This window comes from Cherax quadricarinatus, chromosome 86 (assembly GCF_038502225.1).
Source record: "Cherax quadricarinatus isolate ZL_2023a chromosome 86, ASM3850222v1, whole genome shotgun sequence".
NCBI classification, from domain to species: Eukaryota; Metazoa; Arthropoda; class Malacostraca; order Decapoda; family Parastacidae; genus Cherax; species Cherax quadricarinatus.
In genome coordinates, this window is record NC_091377.1 from 6,712,526 (window position 1) to 6,734,778 (window position 22,253).

At 40.7% G+C, this 22,253-nt stretch overlaps 1 protein-coding gene across 1 annotated transcript in view; it reads right to left on the reverse strand.

Annotated features, from left to right (window-relative positions):
• Positions 1–22,253, reverse strand: part of LRP1 (LDL receptor protein 1) — a 340,609-nt gene that overhangs the window by 59,518 nt on the left and 258,838 nt on the right. The window contains exons 54-63 of the mRNA XM_070103701.1: positions 17,472–17,606; positions 16,832–16,948; positions 14,952–15,077; positions 13,553–13,762; positions 12,554–12,642; positions 10,193–10,328; positions 5,574–5,793; positions 5,130–5,300; positions 1,558–1,736; positions 811–1,034 (exon numbers count right to left, since the gene is read on the reverse strand). Coding sequence (XP_069959802.1) covers positions 811–1,034; positions 1,558–1,736; positions 5,130–5,300; positions 5,574–5,793; positions 10,193–10,328; positions 12,554–12,642; positions 13,553–13,762; positions 14,952–15,077; positions 16,832–16,948; positions 17,472–17,606 — 1,607 coding nt within the window. The remainder of the gene's footprint in view (positions 1–810; positions 1,035–1,557; positions 1,737–5,129; positions 5,301–5,573; positions 5,794–10,192; positions 10,329–12,553; positions 12,643–13,552; positions 13,763–14,951; positions 15,078–16,831; positions 16,949–17,471; positions 17,607–22,253) is intronic.

Sequence of the window (22,253 nt, forward strand, 5' to 3'; positions counted from 1 at the left end):
GCGTGTTTGATAGGAGTGAATGGAGACAAATGGTTTTTAATACTTGACGTGCTGTTGGAGTGTGAGCAAAGTAACATTTATGAAGGGATTCAGGGAAACCGGCATGCCGGACTCGAGTCCTGGAGATGGGAAGTACAGTGCCTGCACTCTGAAGGAGGGGTGTTAATGTTGCAGTTTAAAAACTGTAGTGTAAAGCACCCTTCTGGCAAGACAGTGATGGAGTGAATGATGGTGAAAGTTTTTCTTTTTCGGGCCACCCTGCCTTGGTGGGAATCGGCCAGTGTGATAATAAAAAAAAAAAATACTTTTTTAAATGCTAAATTATGAGGACAAATCACAAATGTTTATCTTACTACTTTAGCACAAGGTCAGGCAACCTGAAAGTTAGTAGAGAGAATTAGTTATCCCAGTAATATGTATGGAAGATAAAGATGGCATTCCAGATCAAATCTACTATCCATACTGTTTAATGTAAAATTACAGGTAAAAACAGCATCAAATGTTGATGAATTACACTTGTGCAACACCTGGGTGTCTTTATTGTGGAAATGTTTTGCTAGCTAGTGGCTTCCTCAGTCCAATACAGAGAAGAATGGTTAAAGATCAGAAGATCAGTTCCTCCAAGCTGAGGGACTTATTACCTCAAACTTCCGATCTTCACCATTCTCCTCTGTATTGGGCTAATGAAGCCACTGTGTGGCAAAATGTTTCCACAATAAAGATACCCAAGTGTTGCAACTTCTTGGTTCTCTTAACCAGTTATCTACAACATTAAATATCACAGACTGAGAGAAATGTTAACTTTCTTACCAGTAGCAAAATGTTTCACCAGGTGTCTATCAGAACCATCTAGTTTGACAGTTTCAATATTACTAGTCTTGACATCAGCCCAGTAAAGTCTACGTGTTGGATAATCAATGGCCAACCCCATTGGCCCTAATATGTTATAATTCAATAGCATCCTTTGGTTTTGACCATCCATGCCAGCAACACGAATGCTGGGAGTGGATCCAAAGTCAGTCCAAAAGAGCTGTCTGTGAAAGAGAAAACAAATGGTCATAATTTACTATTTTATGAATTACTGTAACTCCTAAGAATTATGCAGTTTCATTATTGATTTTTGCATAGTTTGTGCCAGTCAGGTTACTCAGGTTAATAAATTAGATGCATGTGTAACACTTGTGGAAACACTTTGTCAAACAGTGGCTTCATCAGTCCAATACAAAGAAGAATGGTGAAGATCTGAGGGAGTTTGAGGTAATCAGTCCCTCAGCCTTTGTAAATTGTCCAAATTGGACCGAAACATTGTTGTAAGCTCCTCTCTCCTATGTGCAGGTTATTTATGTATGGATTTGATGTAATCAGTCCATCAATCATTCTTATCAAGACTGATGAACTGATTACCTCAAATTCCTTCTGATCCTCACTATTCTTCTTTGTGTTGGACTGACTAATTTACTGTGTTGTGAAAAGTTTCTACAATAAAGATATCATAAGTGTTGCACATGTCTGATTTATCAATCCATTGGTTCTCTGAATCATTTATCTACAACTTACCCAGACTGTGGGTCAACTACAACACTATGAGTTTGTTGTGAGTCTGTAGAAATGAGAGTGACTTTCTTGGAGCCATCCTGGGTCACTGCAATGATAGTGGACTCTCCAGCATTAACCACATACAAGAGTCCTGTCACCCAGTCCACAGCCACACCCAGGGGTTTCCTCAAGTCTCTCAACTGAAATTATCAATGTTAGAGAAACATAAATACTTTTAGCATGTACTCACATATACATGTATGTGGTTGCAGGGGGTTGAGCCCTAGCTCCTGGCCCTGCCTCTCAACTTACCACTTGCCAGACTCACTCCCTACCAGCCTCATGGGTTCTATTATACAATGTGCAAGCCTAAGATGTCTGTATATGTACTTCAGTAACTGGTCTAATTTCTTAGAAATTAGTATCAGCTAGCTTAATTTCTGATGTTGTTTAATCTACTGGTTAAAATATGTTACTGTGTCTTGACAGGAATTATTCCATGATTCATCCTGAAATTTTCTCACTTACAATAGTACAATGCTGTTACTTTTTTCATCACATTTTATATTTTACAAACCAGGGTGACCTACAGAAGGAAACATTTACTAAGTTGCTTTCATATTCTCATATACATTTATAAATGAATACAAACAGCCAGTAAATTTCTTTCAAGTAAAAATATATCTTATTTCAACTTAGAATAAACTTGACTTGAACAAATGGAGCACTAAATGATTAAAATAATGTCAGACAAAAAAATAAAAAGAAACCTGCAGTGTTTGCAAACTTTTATTTGGATGTTTCAATAACCAAGAACTTTTTCAATTCAGTCAGATTGAAAAAGCTTCAAGTGAGCAATTAATTTTTGTTTTAACACGCTGGCTGTCTCCCACCTAGGCAGGGTGACCAAAAAAGAAACACTTTCACCATCATTCATACATAATCACTGTTTTTGCAAAGGTGCCCAGATATGACAGTTTAGATGTCAATTATAAAAGGCAATATCCCAAACCCCTCCTTGAAGGTGTACTTCCCACCTTCAGGACTCAAATCCGGCTAACCAGTTTCCCTGAATCCCTTCACAAAATATTACCCTGCTTATACTCCAACAGCTTGTCAAGTCCCAAAAATCATTCATCTCCCCTCACTCCTATCTAACACACTTGTACATGAATGCAGTACATCCAAGCCCCTAGCACACAAAACCTCTTTTACCTCCCCTCATGTCATCCTTTCCTATGATGACCCCTACCCCTCCTTTCCTCCACTACAGATTTATACACTGTCCAAGCCATGCTATTATGCTCCATCCTCTCTAAATGACCAAACCACCTCAACAACCCCTCCTCAGCTATCTCAAAATTTTTATTTATTTACGTATTAACACAACAGCCAATTCCCACCAAGGCAGGGTGGCCCGAAAAAGAAAATTTTTCATCATCATTCACTCCATCACTGTCTTGCCAGAGGGATGCTTTACAATACAGTTATAAAACTGCAACATTAACACCCCTCCTTCAGAGTGCAGACACTGTACTTCCCATCTCCAGGACTCAAGTCCAGCCTGCCGGTTTCCCTGAATCCCTTCATAAATGTTACTTTGCTCACACTCCAACAGCACATCAAATACTAAAAAACATTTGTCTCCACTCACTCCTATCAAATATGCTCACACATGCTTGCTAGAAGTCCAAGCTCCTTGCACACAAAACCTTCTTTACCCCCTCTAACTTTTCCTAGGCCAATCCCTACCCCCACCTTCCCTCCACTACAGATTTATACACAATGAAGTCAACCTTCCCTCCACTACAGATTTATACACTCTTGAAGTCATTCTGTTTTGTTCCATTCTCTCTACATGTCCAAACCACCTCAACAACCCCTCCTCAGCCCTCTGGATAATAGTTTTGGTAATCCCGCACCTCCTCTTAATTTCCTAACTATGAATTCTCTGCATTATATTCACACCACACACTGTCCTCAGACATGACATCTCCACTTCCTCCAGCCTTCTCCTTGTTGCAACATTCATCACCCATGCTTCACACCCATGCAAGAGTGTTGGTATAACTATACTCTCATACTTTCCCCTCTTTGATTCCATGGACAGAGTTCTTTGTCTCCACAGACTCCTAAGTGCACCACTCACCCTTTTCCCCCTCATCAATTCTTTGATTCACCTCATCCTTCATAGACCCATCTGCTGACACGTCCACTCCAAAATATGAATACATTCACCTCCTCCATACTCTCTCCCTCCAATCTGATATCCAATCTTTGGTCACCTAATCTTTTTGTTATCCTCATAACCTTACTCTTTCCTATATTCACTTTTAATTTTCTTCTTTTAAATACCCTACCAAATTCATCCACCAACCTCTGCAACTTCTCTTCAGAATCTCCCAAGAGCACAGTGTCATCAGCAAAGAGCAACTGTGACAACTCCCACTTTGTGTTTGATTCTTCATCTTTTAACTCCACACCTCTTGCCAAGACCCTCGCATTCACCTCTCTTACAACCCCATCTATAAATACAATATATTGAACAACCACAGTGACATCACACATCCTTGTCTAAGGCCTACTTTTACTGGGAAATAATCTCCCTCTCTCCTACATACTCTAACCTGACCCTCACTATCCTCATAAAAACTCTTCACTGCTTTCAGTAACCTACCTCCTATACCATACACCTGCAACATCTGCCACATTTCCCCCCTATCCACCTTGTCATATACCTTTTCCAAATCCAAAAATGCCACAAAGACCTCTTTAGCCTTATCTAAATACTGTTCACCTATATGTTTCACTCAAAACACTTGGTCTACACACCCCCTACCTTTCCTAAAGCCTCCTTGTTCATCTGCTATTCTACTTTCCGTCTTACTTTTAATTCTTCCAGTAATAACTCTACCATACACTTTACCAGGTATACTCAACAGACTTATTCCCCTATAATTTTTGCACTCTCTTTTGTTCCCTTTGCTCCCTGCCAATCCCTAGGTATGTTACCCTCTTCCATACATTTATTAAATAATAGCACCAACCACTCCAAAACTATATCCCCACCTGTTTTTTACATTTCTATCTTTATCCCACCAGTACTTTAATAACTCCACATCTCCGCCTAATTTCCAAACTACGAATTCTCTGCATAATATTTACACCACATACGGCATCTTCACTGCCTCCAGCCTCCTTCTTGCTGCAACATTCACAACCCATGCATCACACCCATATAAGAGTGTTGGTACCATTATACTTTCATATATTTGCTTCTTTGCCTCCATAGATAAATGTTCTTTGTCTCCATGGATACCTCAATGCACCACCCACCTTTTTTCCTTCATCAATACGATGGCTTACCTTGTCCTTCATAAACCCATCCGCCTACAAGTCTACTCCCAAATATCTGAACACATTCATTTCTTCCACACTCCTTCCCTCCAATCTGATACCCAATTTTTCCTTATCTAAATCATTTGATACAAATGTAGAATTTATACATAAATTTACTGACACTTTAAGCTAGTAAATTACAACTGCTAAAACAAAACCAGACAAGTATGGCATCAATAAACAGCAAAACTTACTACAATACTCAAGGGCGATGTCTCCCTCCGGACACGTGAGGTGTCTTGCTCGTGTGTTGCTGGTACTGGCATAGATACTAAAGTGTTATCATGCAAATTAGTCCAGAAAGCTCGAGGGTGTTCACCATATAACACATCTACACTCTGGACCCTCATTGTCTTGGAGTCCTCCTGCAAAAATAAAATTCTATGTTACCTAGCTTAACATAATTGATTTTGTTATTAAGTTATGACCCATTTCTACTGGTAACTTTGTATATGTGCTATATATTCACTACATGCTATCACTGCAGTTTGCAAAGCATACTGGAGATTCTTGTGTGAAATTATATGCTGTAGCCTGAATGAGTTCCATGCATTTGCCATGTTCTACTGCATAAAGTGAGGGACATCAACCATAAAATAAAATCAAAACTACTCAAACAAAATGTGAGAAAATATTACCTCAGTTAAAGTCAGAATGCTAGCAGAATTTCCATGCTTATAAGGCGAAAGTTTTCTCAAGTGGTTATCATTAGCCAGCACCATGTAGGCTAAATTGCCGTCAGCAAAACATGACTTCTGATTTTTCTCTGAGTAGCTGTGAAGAGAGTACCCAGGAGCACATGAGCATGTGTGGTTCCCATCTTTCTTCACATTACAAATTTGTGAACATTCTCCAAATCTGAAAAAAACCCAGCATTTTATATATTTTTTTTTTCCAACAAACCGGCTGTATCCCACCGTGGCAGGGTGGCCCAAAAAGAAAAACAAAAGTTTCTCTTTTTAAATTTAGTAATCTACACAGAAGAAGGGGTTACTAGCCCCTTGCTCCTGGCATTTTAGTCGCCTCTTACAACACGCATGGCTTATGGAGGAAGAATTCTGTTCCACTTCCCCATGGAGATAAGAGGAAATAAATAAGAAGAAAATAGAAGAAAACCCAGAGGGGTGTGTATATATATGCTTGTACATGTATGTGTAGTGTGACCTAAGTGTAAGTAGAAGTAGCAAGACATACCTGAAATCTTGCATGTTTATGAGACAGAAAAAAGACACCAGCAATCCTACCATCATGTAAAACAATTACAGGTTTCCGTTTTACACTGACTTGGCAGGACGGTAGTACCTCCCTGGGTGGTTGCTGTCTACCAGCCCACTATCTACAAGCATTTTATATATCTAATCTAAATCAGCACTCAATATATTTAACCTAAATTTGTAAATACATTTTCAATACCACATATTTTTACAATTGATTTCCCACCATGGCAGTGACCCAGAGAAATAAATATATTCACCATCACTCTTGCCACAAATGTATGGGAGAGTACAGCGTATTCAGCACCTCTTTTTGGTGTTCCACATTCTTGATGGCTTTCAAGTGAGCCATTGTTCATTATATTTACCACTTTTCCTCCATTTTCGCACAACAGCTACTTAAGGGAAGGGTGAATGGTGCCATATTTTAAGGCAGGTACTGTATGTACTGTGTATGTATTGTATGTACTGTGAATGTACTGTGAATGTACAGTGTATGTACTGTGTATGTACTGTATGCACTTGGAATGTACTGTGTATGTACTCTATGCACTGTGAATATACTGTGTATGTACTGTATGCACTGTGAATGTACTGTGTATGTACTGTATGCACTGTGAATGTACTGTGTATGTACTGTGTATGTACTGTATGCACTGTGAATGTACTGTGTATGTTTTTTTTTTTTTTTTAACAAGTCGGCCGTCTCCCACCGAGGCAGGGTGACCCAAATAAAGAAAGAAAATCCCCAAAAAGAAAATGCTTTCATCATTCAACACTTTCACCACACTCACACATAATCACTGTTTTTGCAGAGGTGCTCAGAATACAACAGCTTAGAAGCATATACATATAAAGATACACAATATATCCCTCCAAACTGCCAATATCCCAAACTCCTCCTTTAAAGTGCAGGCATTGTACTTCCCATTTCCAGGACTCAAGTCCGACTATATGAAAATAACCGGTTTCCCTGAATCCCTTCACTAAATATTACCCTGCTCACACTCCAACAGATCGTCAGGTCCCAAGTACCATTCGTCTCCATTCACTCCTATCTAACACGCTCACGCACGCTTGCTGGAAGTCCAATCCCCCTTGCCCACAAAACCTCCTTTACCCCCTCTCTCCAACCCTTTCGATGACGACCTCTACCTCGCCTTCCTTCCCCTATAGATTTATATGCTTTCCATGTCATTCTACTTTGATCCATTCTCTCTAAATGACCAAACCACCTCAACAACCCCTCTTCTGCCCATCTGACTAATACTTTTATTAACTCCACAAGGCACAGTACTCGCTCCCATCTTGTTCCTCATCCTCATATCCGACATAGACAAGGATGTCAGCCACAGCACCGTGTCTTCCTTTGCAGATGACACCCGAATCTGCATGACAGTGTCTTCCATTGCAGACACTGCAAGGCTCCAGGCGGACATCAACCAAATCTTTCAGTGGACTGCAGAAAACAATATGAAGTTCAACGATGAGAAATTTCAATTACTCAGATATGGTAAACACGAGGAAATTAAATCTTCATCAAAGTACAAAACAAATTCTGGCCACAAAATAGAGCGAAACACCAACGTCAAAGACCTGGGAGTGATCATGTCGGAGGATCTCACCTTCAAGGACCATAACATTGTATCAATCGCATCTGCTAGAAAAATGACAGGATGGATAATGAGAACCTTCAAAACTAGGGAGGTCAAGCCCATGATGACACTCTTCAGGTCACTTGTTCTATCTAGGCTGGAATATTGCTGCACACTAACAGCACCTTTCAAGGCAGGTGAAATTGCTGACCTAGAAAATGTACAGAGAACCTTCACAGTGCGCATAACGGAGATAAAACACCTCAATTACTGGGAGCGCTTGAGGTTCCTAAAACTGTATTCCCTAGAACGCAGGCGGGAGAGATACATGATTATATACACCTGGAAAATCCTAGAGGGACTAGTACCGAACTTGCACACGAAAATCTCTCACTACGAAAGCAAAAGACTTGGCAGACGATGCAACATCCCCCCAATGAAAAGCAGGGGTGTCACTAGCACGTTAAGAGACCATACAATAAGTGTCAGGGGCCCGAGACTGTTCAACTGCCTCCCAGCATACATAAGAGGGATTACCAATAGACCCCCTGGCAGTCTTCAAGCTGGCACTGGACAAGCACCTAAAGTCGGTTCCTGACCAGCCGGGCTGTGGCTCGTATGTTGGTTTGCGTGCAGCCAGCAGCAACAGCCTGGTTGATCAGGCTCTGATCCACCAGGAGGCCTGGTCACAGACCGGGCCGCGGGGGCGTTGACCCCCGAAACTCTCTCCAGGTAAACTCCAGGTAAACACCTTTTCCTGTGTATGTACTGTGCATTTATTTTACCATGTATTTATTTTACTTTTTTTAGAGGGTGGCTTGTAGCCACCCTCTAAAAAACTGAAAAATAACTATGAATGTGGTCACAGCAGATGCACTTTTCCCATTAAATTTAAGCAGAAAACTGAACATTTTAAAACTGTTAAACTATCCAGAAGTAAAGGAAGTTTTGCAAGTGTAATGTTAGTTCTCCAAACTTTACAGCCCAAACAATTCATACATTTCCCAAAATTTGTCAACATGGGAAATATATTTCAAAAGCCATATATTAACCCTTTGACTGTCGCAAGCCCCTTTCTGAAACTGTCATTCTATGTCGCAAAATTTTTGGAAAAAATTATTTTTTCTTATGAAAGGATAGAGAATCTTTTCCTAATGGTAATGACACCAAAAGTACGAAATTTGGTCGAAAACTCATGGAATTACGCTCCTGCGAAGTTAGCGGTCTCGGCAACATATACACATTGGCGATTTCGCCGACTTTGAGCCTTGTTTTTGGCCAATTCCTTTCTTCCAGTTGACCAAACTCATAGCTATTTCTTTAGAACTCCATTTTTTCTATCAGTTGAGTACAAGAAACTGCCCATTTACTGATTTGAACTACCCATTAAAGTGGTCAGAAATTGGCAATTTGGCCAATTTCATGCAAATTAAAAAAGATGCCAATTTCAAAATAGGGACCAGAATAAATAATGTAGACACTCTTGGCACTAAAATAACATATCCTCTCTTCATTAGTCACATCTCTAGGGTCCCTCTTATATTACTATTGCTTTCTATTTTGATTTTTTATTCATACAAAAGATACAAAATTTACTGTTATGCAGACTACTGCATTATTGAAAAAATGGTATAAATAATATCAGTGCACTAGTGAAAGAATATTAGACTCCCCAGTTGACGTGTATTGGAATTGTGGTGTGATTTGCTTACTCTTGAACATTGGTAAAAATCAAACATTTCTGCTACTTTGAGCTCAATTTCAAGGTCATTTTCATCGTGAAACTAATCAAAATCATCTCTATTTCTGTAATATGTTTTCCATTTTATCACACGAGACCATGAAAACGAGAATACAGCAATAAATACTATACAAAAATACACCTCAAAGACGGCGTCTTAATCCAAAAAAACATTCAATTTTTTTTCTCATTATGCACTGCATGCTGCAGGATTTTTTTTATGTGGTGCACACTGACCACACAGACCCATTCTCTCACATGTGGGCCTACCAGCTTTCTCCTGCTTGATTTGAAGCCGCTAGAATTTACGCATATAAATACGTCCAAAACAGTGGCGCATAAGCCATATATATACACGAACAAAACAGTCAAAGGGTTAAAGGTGATACGTCATCACATGAAATGTTAAATCTGATATATATTCTTACTCTAGTAATTGTAGCTAGTCACTTAATTTACAATTATAGTGATTATCATACTTTTAATCAAAATTAAGTTTTTTTAATCAAATTTGACAGTAATTTAAATTTTTTTGGACTATTTTGTGTTTACCACTAAAATTATTTTCACAAAAATCCATTATTTTAGACAAATTAACTAATGTCCTAAAGTTAATATACAAGTGTTTGTCTACTCTCAGAAGTGCCCACATGTAAACTCAAATAGAAGGAAAGTTGTACATAACATTCATAAACATGCATACATACCTGCAACCCACAGGACAATTTTCTTCATCACTGTTATCTACACAGTCATTATACTCATCACACACACTACTCTTCCCAATACAGTGGCCATTTTTGCACTGAAACTGTCCTTGCAAGCAGCCTCTTTTCTTTTCACCTGAAACAAGAAAGAGAAAGCTTCATCACTCCATAAGAAGATTCACTGCAGTTGGAACAAAAATACTGTATACATAAACATGACTATTTTAGCACTTAAGCAATATAATGAGACATTATGGCTGGTTCTCAGTAAATGTAACATACTGACAATAAGTAGACAATGTGTAGTTTCAAATATGATAAAAAAAATTTCATTGAAAGTATTATCAGATATCTATTTTTTAAATACTGTTATTATTTTATAATTATGAATATGGAAGCCTTGGTGGGATACGGCTGGTTTCTTGAAAGAAGAATAAGAAAATACTATATATATACCAGAATAATTAACTCACATTCAATTTCTCATACACTTTCATTCACTCACACCTAAAAGTGAACATACAAAAGAGCAAGGTTACAAAAATAATGAAAAGTCTAGGAAATGAAAGATTACATATTAGATTAAAGGGAGGGAGCATGCAGGCTTGTGTGAGTGTGTTAGATAGAAGTGAATGGAGACGAATGGTTTATGGGAACTGACGAGCTGTTGGAGTGTGAGCAGGGTAATATTTTGTGAAGGGATTCAGAAAACCCAGTTAACCAGGCCTGAGTCCTGGAGGTGGAGGAGTTTGGGATATTGGCTGTTTGGAATGATATCTAAACTGTTGTATCTGAGTGCCTCTACATAGACAGTGATTATGTATGAATGATGGTGAAAGCATTTCTTTCTTTTACTGTGTCACCCTGCCTCGGTGGGAGGTGGCCGACGTGTTATGGATGTGTTGAAAATCTAGGAGTGGTAACATTTAAGGGGTAGATAATGTGTATAAAAGGATTCAGGGAAACCAGTTAGCTGGACTTGAGTCCTGGAGGTGTAAAGTACAGTGCCTGCACTCTGAAGTAGGGGTGGTGAAATTTGCAGTTTTGAACTGTAGCATCAGTGCCCCTCTGGCAAGACAATGACAGAATAAGTAATGGCAAAAGTGTTTCTTCTTTTTTTGGGTTACCCTACCTCAGTGAGAGATGGCAGTTAAAAAAAAAAATAAAATCTGGGAGTGTACATGAGAGTAGATAAACCCATGAAAGATGAGGAATACTGAAGGACAGATGAGGAGGAAAAAGATATGAGGTGTGTTCAACCATAAGTATAAAGACAGAAGTTTGTCTATGCAAGCAGAAAGGTGAATTTACCAGGGCATAGTAGTATACCTGGAGGGTGTTCCAGGGGTCAACACCCCGCAGCCCAGTCCATCACCAGTACCAACAGTTTTATAATGGTGTGAAATATGAGCTTTAATATTACAGTAAGGAAGAGGCTGGAGACAGAAAGATGTCATGTTTGAGAGCAACATGTTGTATGAATACTGTGCTGAGAATTCAGTGTGGAGATTAGAAGACAGTATGAGGTTACCAAAGGCATAATCCAGAATTGAGGGAGGATTGCTGAGGTAATATGAGCGTTTAGAAAGGTTGGAATAGAACAGTATGACCAAGTGTGTGTATAATCCTGGAGTGGAAAGGGGGGGAAGGGGTCATCCCAGGAAGAATAAAAAAGATGAGGTAAAGGAGGTTATGGGTGCTAGGGGCTTGAGCATCCAACAGGATTGTGTGAGCACTGTAGAACAGAATAAAGACAAGTGGCTTTTTTTGGCTTGTCATGTTGATGCACTCGCAAGGAGAGGTGGAGATACTGAAGTCTGCAGGGTCATTTGAATCATGAGGTTTGTGCACTTCTGGCAAGTGATGGTGAATATTTCTTCATTTTTGAGAAGAGGGGAAATATCACCCTACCTCAGTGGGAGTCAGTTGGTGTGTTAAAAATGAAAATATTCAGCAATTAAAATATAAAATTCAAGGAACCATACTGGACAAAGAATGATACACAAATAACCTGTATCTGGTCTCCAACCGGGCTGTGGGGGCATTGATCCCCGAAACCCTCTCCAGGTATAGGAGAAAGAAACTTATGACAATGTTTCAGTCCGACTTGGACCATTAACTAGTCTTAAGTCTCTTTCTCCTATGTGCATGTTATTTATGCACTGTTCCAGTCACAGTATTGTACCTTTCTGTTCTTTATGAACAAAGAATGGTTTGATGAAAATAGCACAAAATACTGACAAGTTGATGAGTAAGACATATACAACAGATACCCAACTGTTGCACATGTCTTATTCATCAAAGAAGGTTTATCTTACAATTGACTAATGTAGTAGTGTACAAGAAAGTGTGAGTACTCACAGAGCTCAGGAGCTTCATCTGAACCATCATGACAATTATCTTCACCATTACATACATGACTCTCCATGATACACAAATCATTTTTGCACCTAGAAAAATATAATAAAAATTTAAAACCCTAGACTAACACAAATAAATATTAAAAAGCACTAAATCATTTTAGGACATTCAACAATAAAAAATAAATTAAGGTACAATATTTAAAAACTTTTTTTTAACTGGTATCATACAAGACTTTCTGATTATGGTGGAACCTCAGTACTCGAACAGCTCCCTACTCGAAAAATTCGGTATTTGAACACTTTGTTTGGTAAAAAAAAAAATTGCTTGGTAGTCGACCGATTGCTCGGCACTCAACCAAACAACCACGACCTACCAGAACTTCGCTGTAAACTATTTCGTGTTTCTTTGCATTTTTTGGTGTTTTTTATATTATTTGTATAAATAAATCACCATGGGGCCTACGAAGATTAGTGATAACAGCCAACAAAAAAGAAAATTGGTTGGGAAAAATTCGTTCGGTACTCGAACGGCCTTCTGGAACAAATTAAGTTCGAGTACCAAAGTTCCACTGTACAGTGGACCCCCGGTTAACGAACTTTTTTCATTCCAGTAGTATGTTCAGGTGCCAGTACTGACCGAATTTGTTCCCATAAGGAATATTGTGACGTAGATTAGTCCATTTCAGACCCCCAAACATACACGTACAAACGCACTTACATAAATACACTTACATAATTGGTCGCATTTGGAGGTGATCGTTAAGCGGGGGTCCACTGTATTTCATTTGTCCAATCTTCCAGTGATAATACTCTGTCCCTTATAAATCTTATGTTCCTCTCAATGTCTGATGCCTTTATTATTTTATCATCAACTTGTATGTTTAGTGGGGCCTGTTTCTGCTTTTCTGATCTCTATAATGTGGCACATACTCACAATAAATGGAAACATCCCCAAATGCTCTATTTAAGGTTTAGGTATACTTATACAGCATCTCACCTGAATCTGCCTGTAGAACATGAATAATTGGCACATAGTTCCTTGCTTTCATCGCTGCCATCTGAGCAATCATTCTCACCATCACACACCCAGGAGTTGTACACGCAAGTTCCATTGTCACATCGAGTGAAATCTGGCCCACAGGTTGAGCTGCAGTTGCGCTCGTCTGACTTATCACTGCAGTCTGGGTCATCATCACACACCCAGTCCCTGTAGATCAACCATCAGTAATTAAATGAACCAAATCTCAAAATGTTACATTCTTGCTTAAGGCCTAGTTTTGCTGGGAAATACTCCCTCTCTCTCCTACCTAACCTTACCTAAGCCTTATTCTCCACACAAAAATTACTTAAGGTTCAAAACAGTCTACTACCTATTCCATACATCTGTAATACATGTGGGTTTAGAAAACCGACAAGTTGAAGAATGAGACACTAGTGCGACATCTGGGAATCTTGGCTGGTGAAATATTTCCTCAATAAAGATTTCAAGAGAGGAGCTTACGACAACATTTCGGTCCGACTTGGGCCATTTACAAAGTCACACTAACAAAAAGGATAGCAGGATGGGTGTATATATATATACAGTGGGCTTTTATCAAGTCACAAATCAGGGTTTGGTTATAGGTAACACATATTTTAAGAAAAAGAGGATAAATAAGTATACAATATATGATGTAGGGCGAAATGACAGTAGTTTGTTGGACTACGTATTGGTAGATAAAAGACTGTTGGGTAGACTTCAGGATGTACATGTTTATAGAGGAGCCACAGATATATCAGCTCACTTTTTAGTTGTAGCTACAGTGAGAGTAAAAGGTAGATGGGGTACAGAGAGGAGGAGGCAGTTAGGTTAAGATATAAACAACTGTTGGAGGACAGAAGGGCTAGTGAGAGTACAGGCAATGGGGTAGAAGATGTATGGGGTAAGTTTAAGAATATAGTGTTAGTGTTCAGCAGAAGTTTGTGGTTACAGGAAAGTGGGTGTGGGAGGAAAAAAGAGTGATTGGTGGAATGATGATGTAAAGAGAGTAGCAAGGGAGAAAAAGTGTGCACATGAGAGGTTTTTACAAAGCAGAAGTGATGCAAGAAGGGAGGAGTATATAGAGAAAAAAAGAGAGGTTAAGATAGTGGTGAAGCAATATAAATTTTAGACAGCAAATGAGAGGGTGGGTGAGATGTTATTAACAAATTTTGTTGAAAATAAGAAAAAGTTTTGGAGTGAGATCACAAAGCAGTGGTATTCTTTTGTATATGAGGTTATGACCACAGTTTGGCACTTCCCACCAGTACACAAGCAACCCACACATAGAAAAAAGAAAAGCTTATGATGACATTTCATTATGCACTACGGTGATGTCTCACACTGGAACACTACTAAGGTAGTTAACATGACTTACTGAAGTATGCACTGTGGTGATGTCTCACACTGGAACATGTTCTCACAGTTTACTTCACATTTGGCTTCATCACTGCCATCTGCACAGTTGGTTTGACCATCACAGTGATACTTCTTGGCAATACATCTGTAAATAAATATAAATGATTAATTTTTAATACATGCCAAGAGTTAGAAAGCCTAGATATCAATAGAGCATTAAGCAGATTGTTGATATGTAACAGGAAGGTATCAAAGTTCTCTTTTATATTCAACTTATGAAAATATGACGGCCGACTTGTTAAAAAAAAAAAATACATCAGTAGTAGTAGGTTGGTAGACAGCAACCGCCCAGGGAGGTACTACTGTCCTGCCAAGTGAGTGAAAAACGGAAGCCTGTAATTGTTTTACATGATGGTAGGATTGCTGGTGGCTTTTTATTCTGTCTCATACACATGCATAGAAAAGAGTAAGGTGATGAGGGTATCAAATGAGTTAGATAAAGAAAAATTGGATATCAAATTGGGGAGGAGTATGGAAGAAGTGAATGTATTCAGATATTTTGGGAGTTGACGTCTTGGCGGATGGATTTATGAAGGATGAGGTTAATCATAGAATTGATGAGGAAAAAAGGGAGAGTGGTGTGTTGAGGTATATGTGGAGACAAAAAACGTTATCTATGGAGGCAAAGAAGGGAATGTATGAAAGTATAGTAGTACCAACATTCTTATATGGGTGTGAAGCTTGGGTTGTAAATGCTGCAGCGAGGAGGCGGTTGGAGGCAGTGGAGATGTCCTGTCTAAGGGCAATGTGTGGTGCAAATATTATGCAGAAAATTCGGAGTGTGGAAATTAGGAGAAGGTGTGGGGTTAATAAAAGTATTAGTCAAGGCTGAAGAGGGGTTGTTGAGGTGGTTTGGTCATTTAGAGAGAATGGATCAAAGTAGAATGACATGGAGAGCATATAAATCTGTAAAGGAAGGAAGGCGGGGTAGGGGTCGTCCTCGAAAAGGTTGGAAGGAAGGAGTAAAGGAGGTTCTGGGGGCAAGGGGCTTGGACTTCCAGCAAGCATGCGTGAGCGTGTTCGATAGGAGTGAATGGAGACGAATGGTATTTGGGAGCTGACGAGCTGTTGGAGTATGAGCAGGGTAATATTTAGTGAAGGGATTCAGGGAAACCGGTTATTTTTATATAGCCGGACTTGAGTCCTGGAAATGGGAAGTACAATGCCTGCACTCTAAAGGAGGGGTTCAGGATATTGACAGTTTGGAGGGATATGTTGTATATCTTTATACGTATATACTTCTAAGCTGTTGTGTTCTGAGCACCTCTGCAAAAACAGTGATTATGTGTGAGTGAGGTGAAAGTGTTGAATGATGATGAAAGTAATTTCGTTTTGGGGATTTTCTTTCTTTTTGGGTCACCCTGCCTCGGTGGGAGATGGCCAACCCGTTGAAAAAAAAAAAAAATAGGCATGTGAGAGTGTAAGATATGAGTGGAGACAAATGGTTTTTGGGACTTGACGAATTGTTGGAGTGTGAGCAAGGTAATATTTTGTGAAGGGATTCAGGGAAACTGGTTAGCCAGATTTCAGTCCTGGAGGTGGAAAGTATTTCCTGTTTGGAGGGACATCTAAACTGTCATATCTACACACCCCTGGCAAGACAGTGATAGTCTGAATAATGGTGAAAGTGTTTCTTTTTTGGGTCACCCTGCCTTGGTGGGAGACAGCCAGTGTTAAAAAAAAAAAAAAATACAAGGTAATTCAAATCTGATACAAGAGAATTCTGGCAGAGTACATCAACCTCAGGTGCAGCATTTCAAACAAAACTAATACATATATAAAACTCCTTCACTTGTAGCAATCAGCAAGTCAAACTGCAAGAAATTTTAAAGTACAAACCTGCCATCATCACAACGAAATTCACTCTCACTGCAGTTTCTCTCAGGACATCCTTTTTCATCTGAGCCATTTGTGCAGTCATTCTCTCCATCACACTTCCAGCGAGCAGGAATGCATCTGTAAATGAAATCATTCAAGAAACTGAATACTCTAGATTGTCAGATAAAACTGACAAGAATATTACTGTGTTGCCTCTACCAGTAAAGCATAGAATCAATTTTGTATACAATTTCCTTCTTTATATAACAAAAGAAAAGTGCAGAAGAATCCTTCCTCCATAAGTCATTCATGTCATAAGAGGCAACTAAAATTCCTGGAGAAAGGAGCTAGTAACCCCTTCTCTTGTATAAATTACTAAATATTAGAAGAAAAGCTTTAAGTTTCTTGTTTTACAGGTCACCTTGCCTCGGTGGGAGATGGCCTGTGTGTTAAAAAAACCATAACAAAGTAAATCTCTCTCTTTCTCTTATACTCACTGCTTCCTTAAAGAGAAAATTCACAATGAGTGAATTACCTCATTAAGCATGCATTCACTGTATGCTCAATGAGGCAATTCACTCCATGGACAACACAACCATATAACAGGCACTTTTTGTGGGGGAAGGGGGGGGAACATTAATTCAGTGCAAATTGGACCTACTTCATACTGTCACATTTGTACTGCGACTCATCACAGGTGTGAGTCTGGTAGCAGTCATCTTCATCCTCTCTGCCAGGACAGTCAAACTCCCCATCACATTTCCAGGAGCGAGGGATACAGCGACCGTTTTTGCATCTGTGGTGATGAAATGGATTTCTCAGTATTATTGTTCTGGTATTTGTAAGGAAGTCAATCTCTACATAATATACCAAAATGAAGTCTTCCCTATGTATATTTTCCTTTTCTCCCTACCAATACTCAGTATTCCTCAATAGCTAGATGGAAAGTGTAGTCTCCTTTAGGTATTCCTCTACCCCTTTCTCACCAGCTACATGGAAAGTGTAGTTTCCTCGAGGTATTCCTCCCCCCCTCCTCATCAGCTAGATGGAAAGTGTAGTTTCCTCTAGGTATTCCTCCCCCCCTCCTCATTAGCTAGATGGAAAGTGTAGTTTCTTCTAGGTATTCCTCCCCCCTCCTCACTAGCTAGATGGAAAGTAGTTTCCTCTAGGTATTCCTCCCCACCCCTCCTCACTAGCTAGATGGAAAGTGTAGTTTCCTCTAGGTATTCCTCCACCTCCTCACTAGCTAGATGGAAAGTGTAGTTTCCTCTAGGTATTCCTCCCCCTCCTCACTAGCTAGATGGAAAGTGTAGTTTCCTCTAGGTATTCCTCCCCCTCCTCACTAGCTAGATGGAAAGTGTAGTTTCCTCTAGGTATTCCTCCCCCTCCTCACGAGCTCGATGGAAAGTGTCGTTTCCTCGAGGGATTCCTCCCCCCGTCCTCACTAGCTAGATGGAAAGTGTAGTTTCCTCTAGGTATTCCTCCCCCCCTCCACACTAGCTAGATGGAAAGTGTAGTTTCCTCGAGGTATTCCTCCCCCCCTCCTCACTAGCTAGATGGAAAGTGTAGTTTTCTCGAGGTATTCCCCCCCTCCTCACTAGCTAGATGGAAAGTGTAGTTTCCTCGAGGTATTCCTCCCCCTCCTCACTAGCTAGATGGAAAGTGTAGTTTCCTCTAGGTATTCCTCCCCCTCCTCACTAGCTAGATGGAAAGTGTAGTTTCCACTAGGTATTCCTCCCCCCCTCCTCACTAGCTAGATGGAAAGTGTAGTTTCCTCTAGGTATTCCTCCCTCCCATCCTCACTAGCTAGATGGAAAGTGTAGTTTCCTCTAGGTATTCCTCCCCCCCTCCTCACTAGCTAGATGGAAAGTGTAGTTTCCTCTAGGTATTCCTCTGCCCCCTCCTCACTAGCTAGATGGAAAGTGTAGTTTCCTCTAGGTATTCCTCCCCCCTCCTCACTAGCTAGATGGAAAGTGTAGTTTCCTCGAGGTATTCCTCCCCCCTCCTCACTAGCTAGATGGAAAGTGTAGTTTCCTCTAGGTATTCCTCTGCCCCCTCCTCACTAGCTAGATGGAAAGTGTAGTTTCCTCTAGGTATTCCTCCCCCCTCCTCACTAGCTAGATGGAAAGTGTAGTTTCCTCTAGGTATTCCTCCCTCCCCCTCTTCACTAGCTAGATGGAAAGTGTAGTTTCCTCTAGGTATTCCTCCCTCCCATCCTCACTAGCTAGATGTAAAGTGTAGTTTCCTCTAGGTATTCCTCCCCCCCTCCTCACTAGCTAGAAGGAAAGTGTAGTTTCCTCTAGGTATTCCTCCCTCCCATCCTCACTAGCTAGATGGAAAGTGTAGTTTCCTCTAGGTATTCCTCCCCCCTCCTCACTAGCTAGATGGAAAGTGTAGTTTCCTCGAGGTATTCCTCTCCCCCTCCTCACTAGCTAGATGGAAAGTGTAGTTTCCTCTAGGTATTCCTCCCCCCTCCGCACTAGCTAGATGGAAAGTGTAGTTTCCTCGAGGTATTCCTCCCCCCTCCTCACTAGCTAGATGGAAAGTGTAGTTTCCTCGAGGTATTCCTCCCCCCCGCCTCACTAGCTAGATGGAAAGTGTAGTTTCCTCTAGGTATTCCTCCCCCCTCCTCACTAGCTAGATGGAAAGTGTAGTTTCCTCGAGGTATTCCTCTTCCCCTCCTCACTAGCTAGATGGAAAGTGTAGTTTCCTCTAGGTATTCCTCCCCCCTCCTCACTAGCTAGAAGGAAAGTGTAGTTTCCTCTAGGTATTCCTCCCCCCCTCACTAGCTAGATGGAAAGTGTAGTTTCCTTGAGGTATTCCTCCCCCCCTCCTCACTAGCTAGATGGAAAGTGTAGTTTCCTCTAGGTATTCCTCCCCCCCTCCTCACTAGCTAGATGGAAAGTGTAGTTTCCTCTAGGTATTCCTCCCCCCTCCTCACTAGCTAGATGGAAAGTTTATTTCCTCTAGGTATTCCTCCCCCCCTCCTCACTAGCTAGATGGAAAGTGTAGTTTCCTCTAGGTATTCCTCCCCCCTCCTCACTAGCTAGATGGAAAGTGTAGTTTCCTCTAGGTATTCCTCCCCCCCTCCTCACTAGCTAGATGGAAAGTGTAGTTTCCTCTAGGTATTCCTCCCCCTCTCCTCACTAGCTAGATGGAAAGTGTAGTTTCCTCGAGGTATTCTTCCCCCCCCCTCACTAGCTAGATGGAAAGTGTAGTTTCCTCTAGGTATTCCTCCCTCCCATCCTCACTAGCTAGATGGAAAGTGTAGTTTCCTCTAGGTATTCCTCCCCCCCTCCTCACTAGCTAGATGGAAAGTGTAGTTTCCTCTAGGTATTCCTCCCCCCCTCCTCACTAGCTAGATGGAAAGTATAGTCTCCTCGAGGTATTCTTCCCCCCCCTCACTAGCTAGATGGAAAGTGTAGTTTCCTCTAGGTATTCCTCTCTCCCATCCTCACTAGCCAGATGGAAAGTGTAGTTTCCTCTAGGTATTCCTCTCTCCTATCCTCACTAGCCAGATGGAAAGTGTAGTTTCCTCTAGGTATTCCTCTCTCCCATCCTCACTAGCTAGATGGAAAGTGTAGTTTTCTTTAGGTATTCCTCCCCCCCTCCTCACTAGCAAGATGGAAAGTGTAGTTTCCTCTAGGTATTCCTCTCTCCTATCCTCACTAGCCAGATGGAAAGTGTAGTTTCCTCTAGGTATTCCTCTCTCCCATCCTCACTAGCTAGATGGAAAGTGTAGTTTCCTCTAGGTATTCCTCCCCCCTCCTCACTAGCTAGATGGAAAGTGTAGTTTCCTCTAGGTATTCCTCCCTCCCATCCTCATTAGCTAGATGGAAAGTGTAGTTTCCTCTAGGTATTCCTCCCCCCCTCCTCACTAGCTAGATGGAAAGTGTAGTTTCCTCTAGGTATTCCTCCCTCCCATCCTCACTAGCTAGATGGAAAGTGTAGTTTCCTCGAGGTATTCCTCCCCCCCTCCTCACTAGCTAGGTGTAACGTTTTTTCGTCAAAATATTGGCTCGGTGATCGTCATTGAACTTGGTATTAGTCATTCGTTCCGAACGCGTCCGCACGGCCCGACGCACCATTTACAGCCAGCGTTCTATTGGTTATCAGCCAGCGAGGACGATCCCACACGTTTGTATGATATATTTTGTATTATTCCATTCTCTCTAGTGCTTGCAACTGCTAAATAAGCCACCATGGGCCCAAAGAAAGCTTCTAGTGCCGGCCCTTTGGTAAAGAGGGTGAGAAGCACTATAGAATTCAAGAAAGACATAATTGCAAAATATGAAAGTGGAGTGAGTGTCGCTGAGCTGGCCAGGTTGTATAACAAACCCCATACAACCATCGCTTCTATCATGGCCAAGAGAAAGGAAATCAAGGAAGCTGTTGTTGGGAAAGGTGCAAATATGCTTACAAAACAGAGATCGCAAATACTGGAAGATGTAGAGACTTCGTTGTTGGTGTGGGTCAATGAGAAACAATTATCAGGAGATAGTGTTATGCAGTCAATTTGTGAAAAGGCAAGGCAGTTTCATGAAGATCTTGTAAAGAAAATGCCTGGAGCTAGTGCTGATATTGTTGAATTTAAGACCAGCAAAGGCTGGTTTGAGAGATTTAAGAATCATAGTGGCATACACAGTGTGATAAGGCATGGTGAGGCTGCCAGTTCTGACAAAAAAAGCGGCTGAAAAATATGTTCAGGAATTCAAGGGGTACATAGAGGCTGAAAAATTCAAACCCCAACAATTGTTCAAGTGTGACGAAACAGGCCTCTTTAGGAAGAAAATGTCAAAGAAGACCTACATTACTCAGGAGGAAAAGGCACTGCCAGGACACAAACCTATGAAACACAGGCTAACTCTCATGTTATGTGGTAATGCTAGTGTGGATATCACTGGTGTATCACTCTGAAAATCCCAAAGTGTTCAAGAAAATGTGTCATCAAGAGTAAATTGTGTGTGATGTGGAAGGCAAACAGTAAGGCATGGGTCGTGAGGGACATTTTTCCTTGATTGGTTTAATGACATGTTTGGCCCCAGTGTGAAGAAATACCTCCTGGAAAATAAATTGGAACTCAAGTGCCTCCTGTTAATAGACAGTGCTCCTGCTCATCCTCCAGACTTGGAAGAGCAAATGGCACAGGAGTTTCATATCATCAAAGTGAAGTTCTTGCCTCCTAATACCACTCCTCTTCTCCAGCCCATGGACCAGCAGGTCATTTCAAATTTCAAAAAAATGTACACCAAAGCAGTGTTTCAAAAGTGCTTTAAAGTGACCTCAGACACTGAATTGACCCTAAGAGAGTTCTGGAAAGATCACTTCAGTATCTTCCATTGCATAAACCTTATAGGTAAGGCTTGGGAGGGAGTAACTTCCAGGACTTTGAACTCTGCCTGGAGAAAATTGTGGCCAGAATGTGTACAAGAGAGGGATTTTG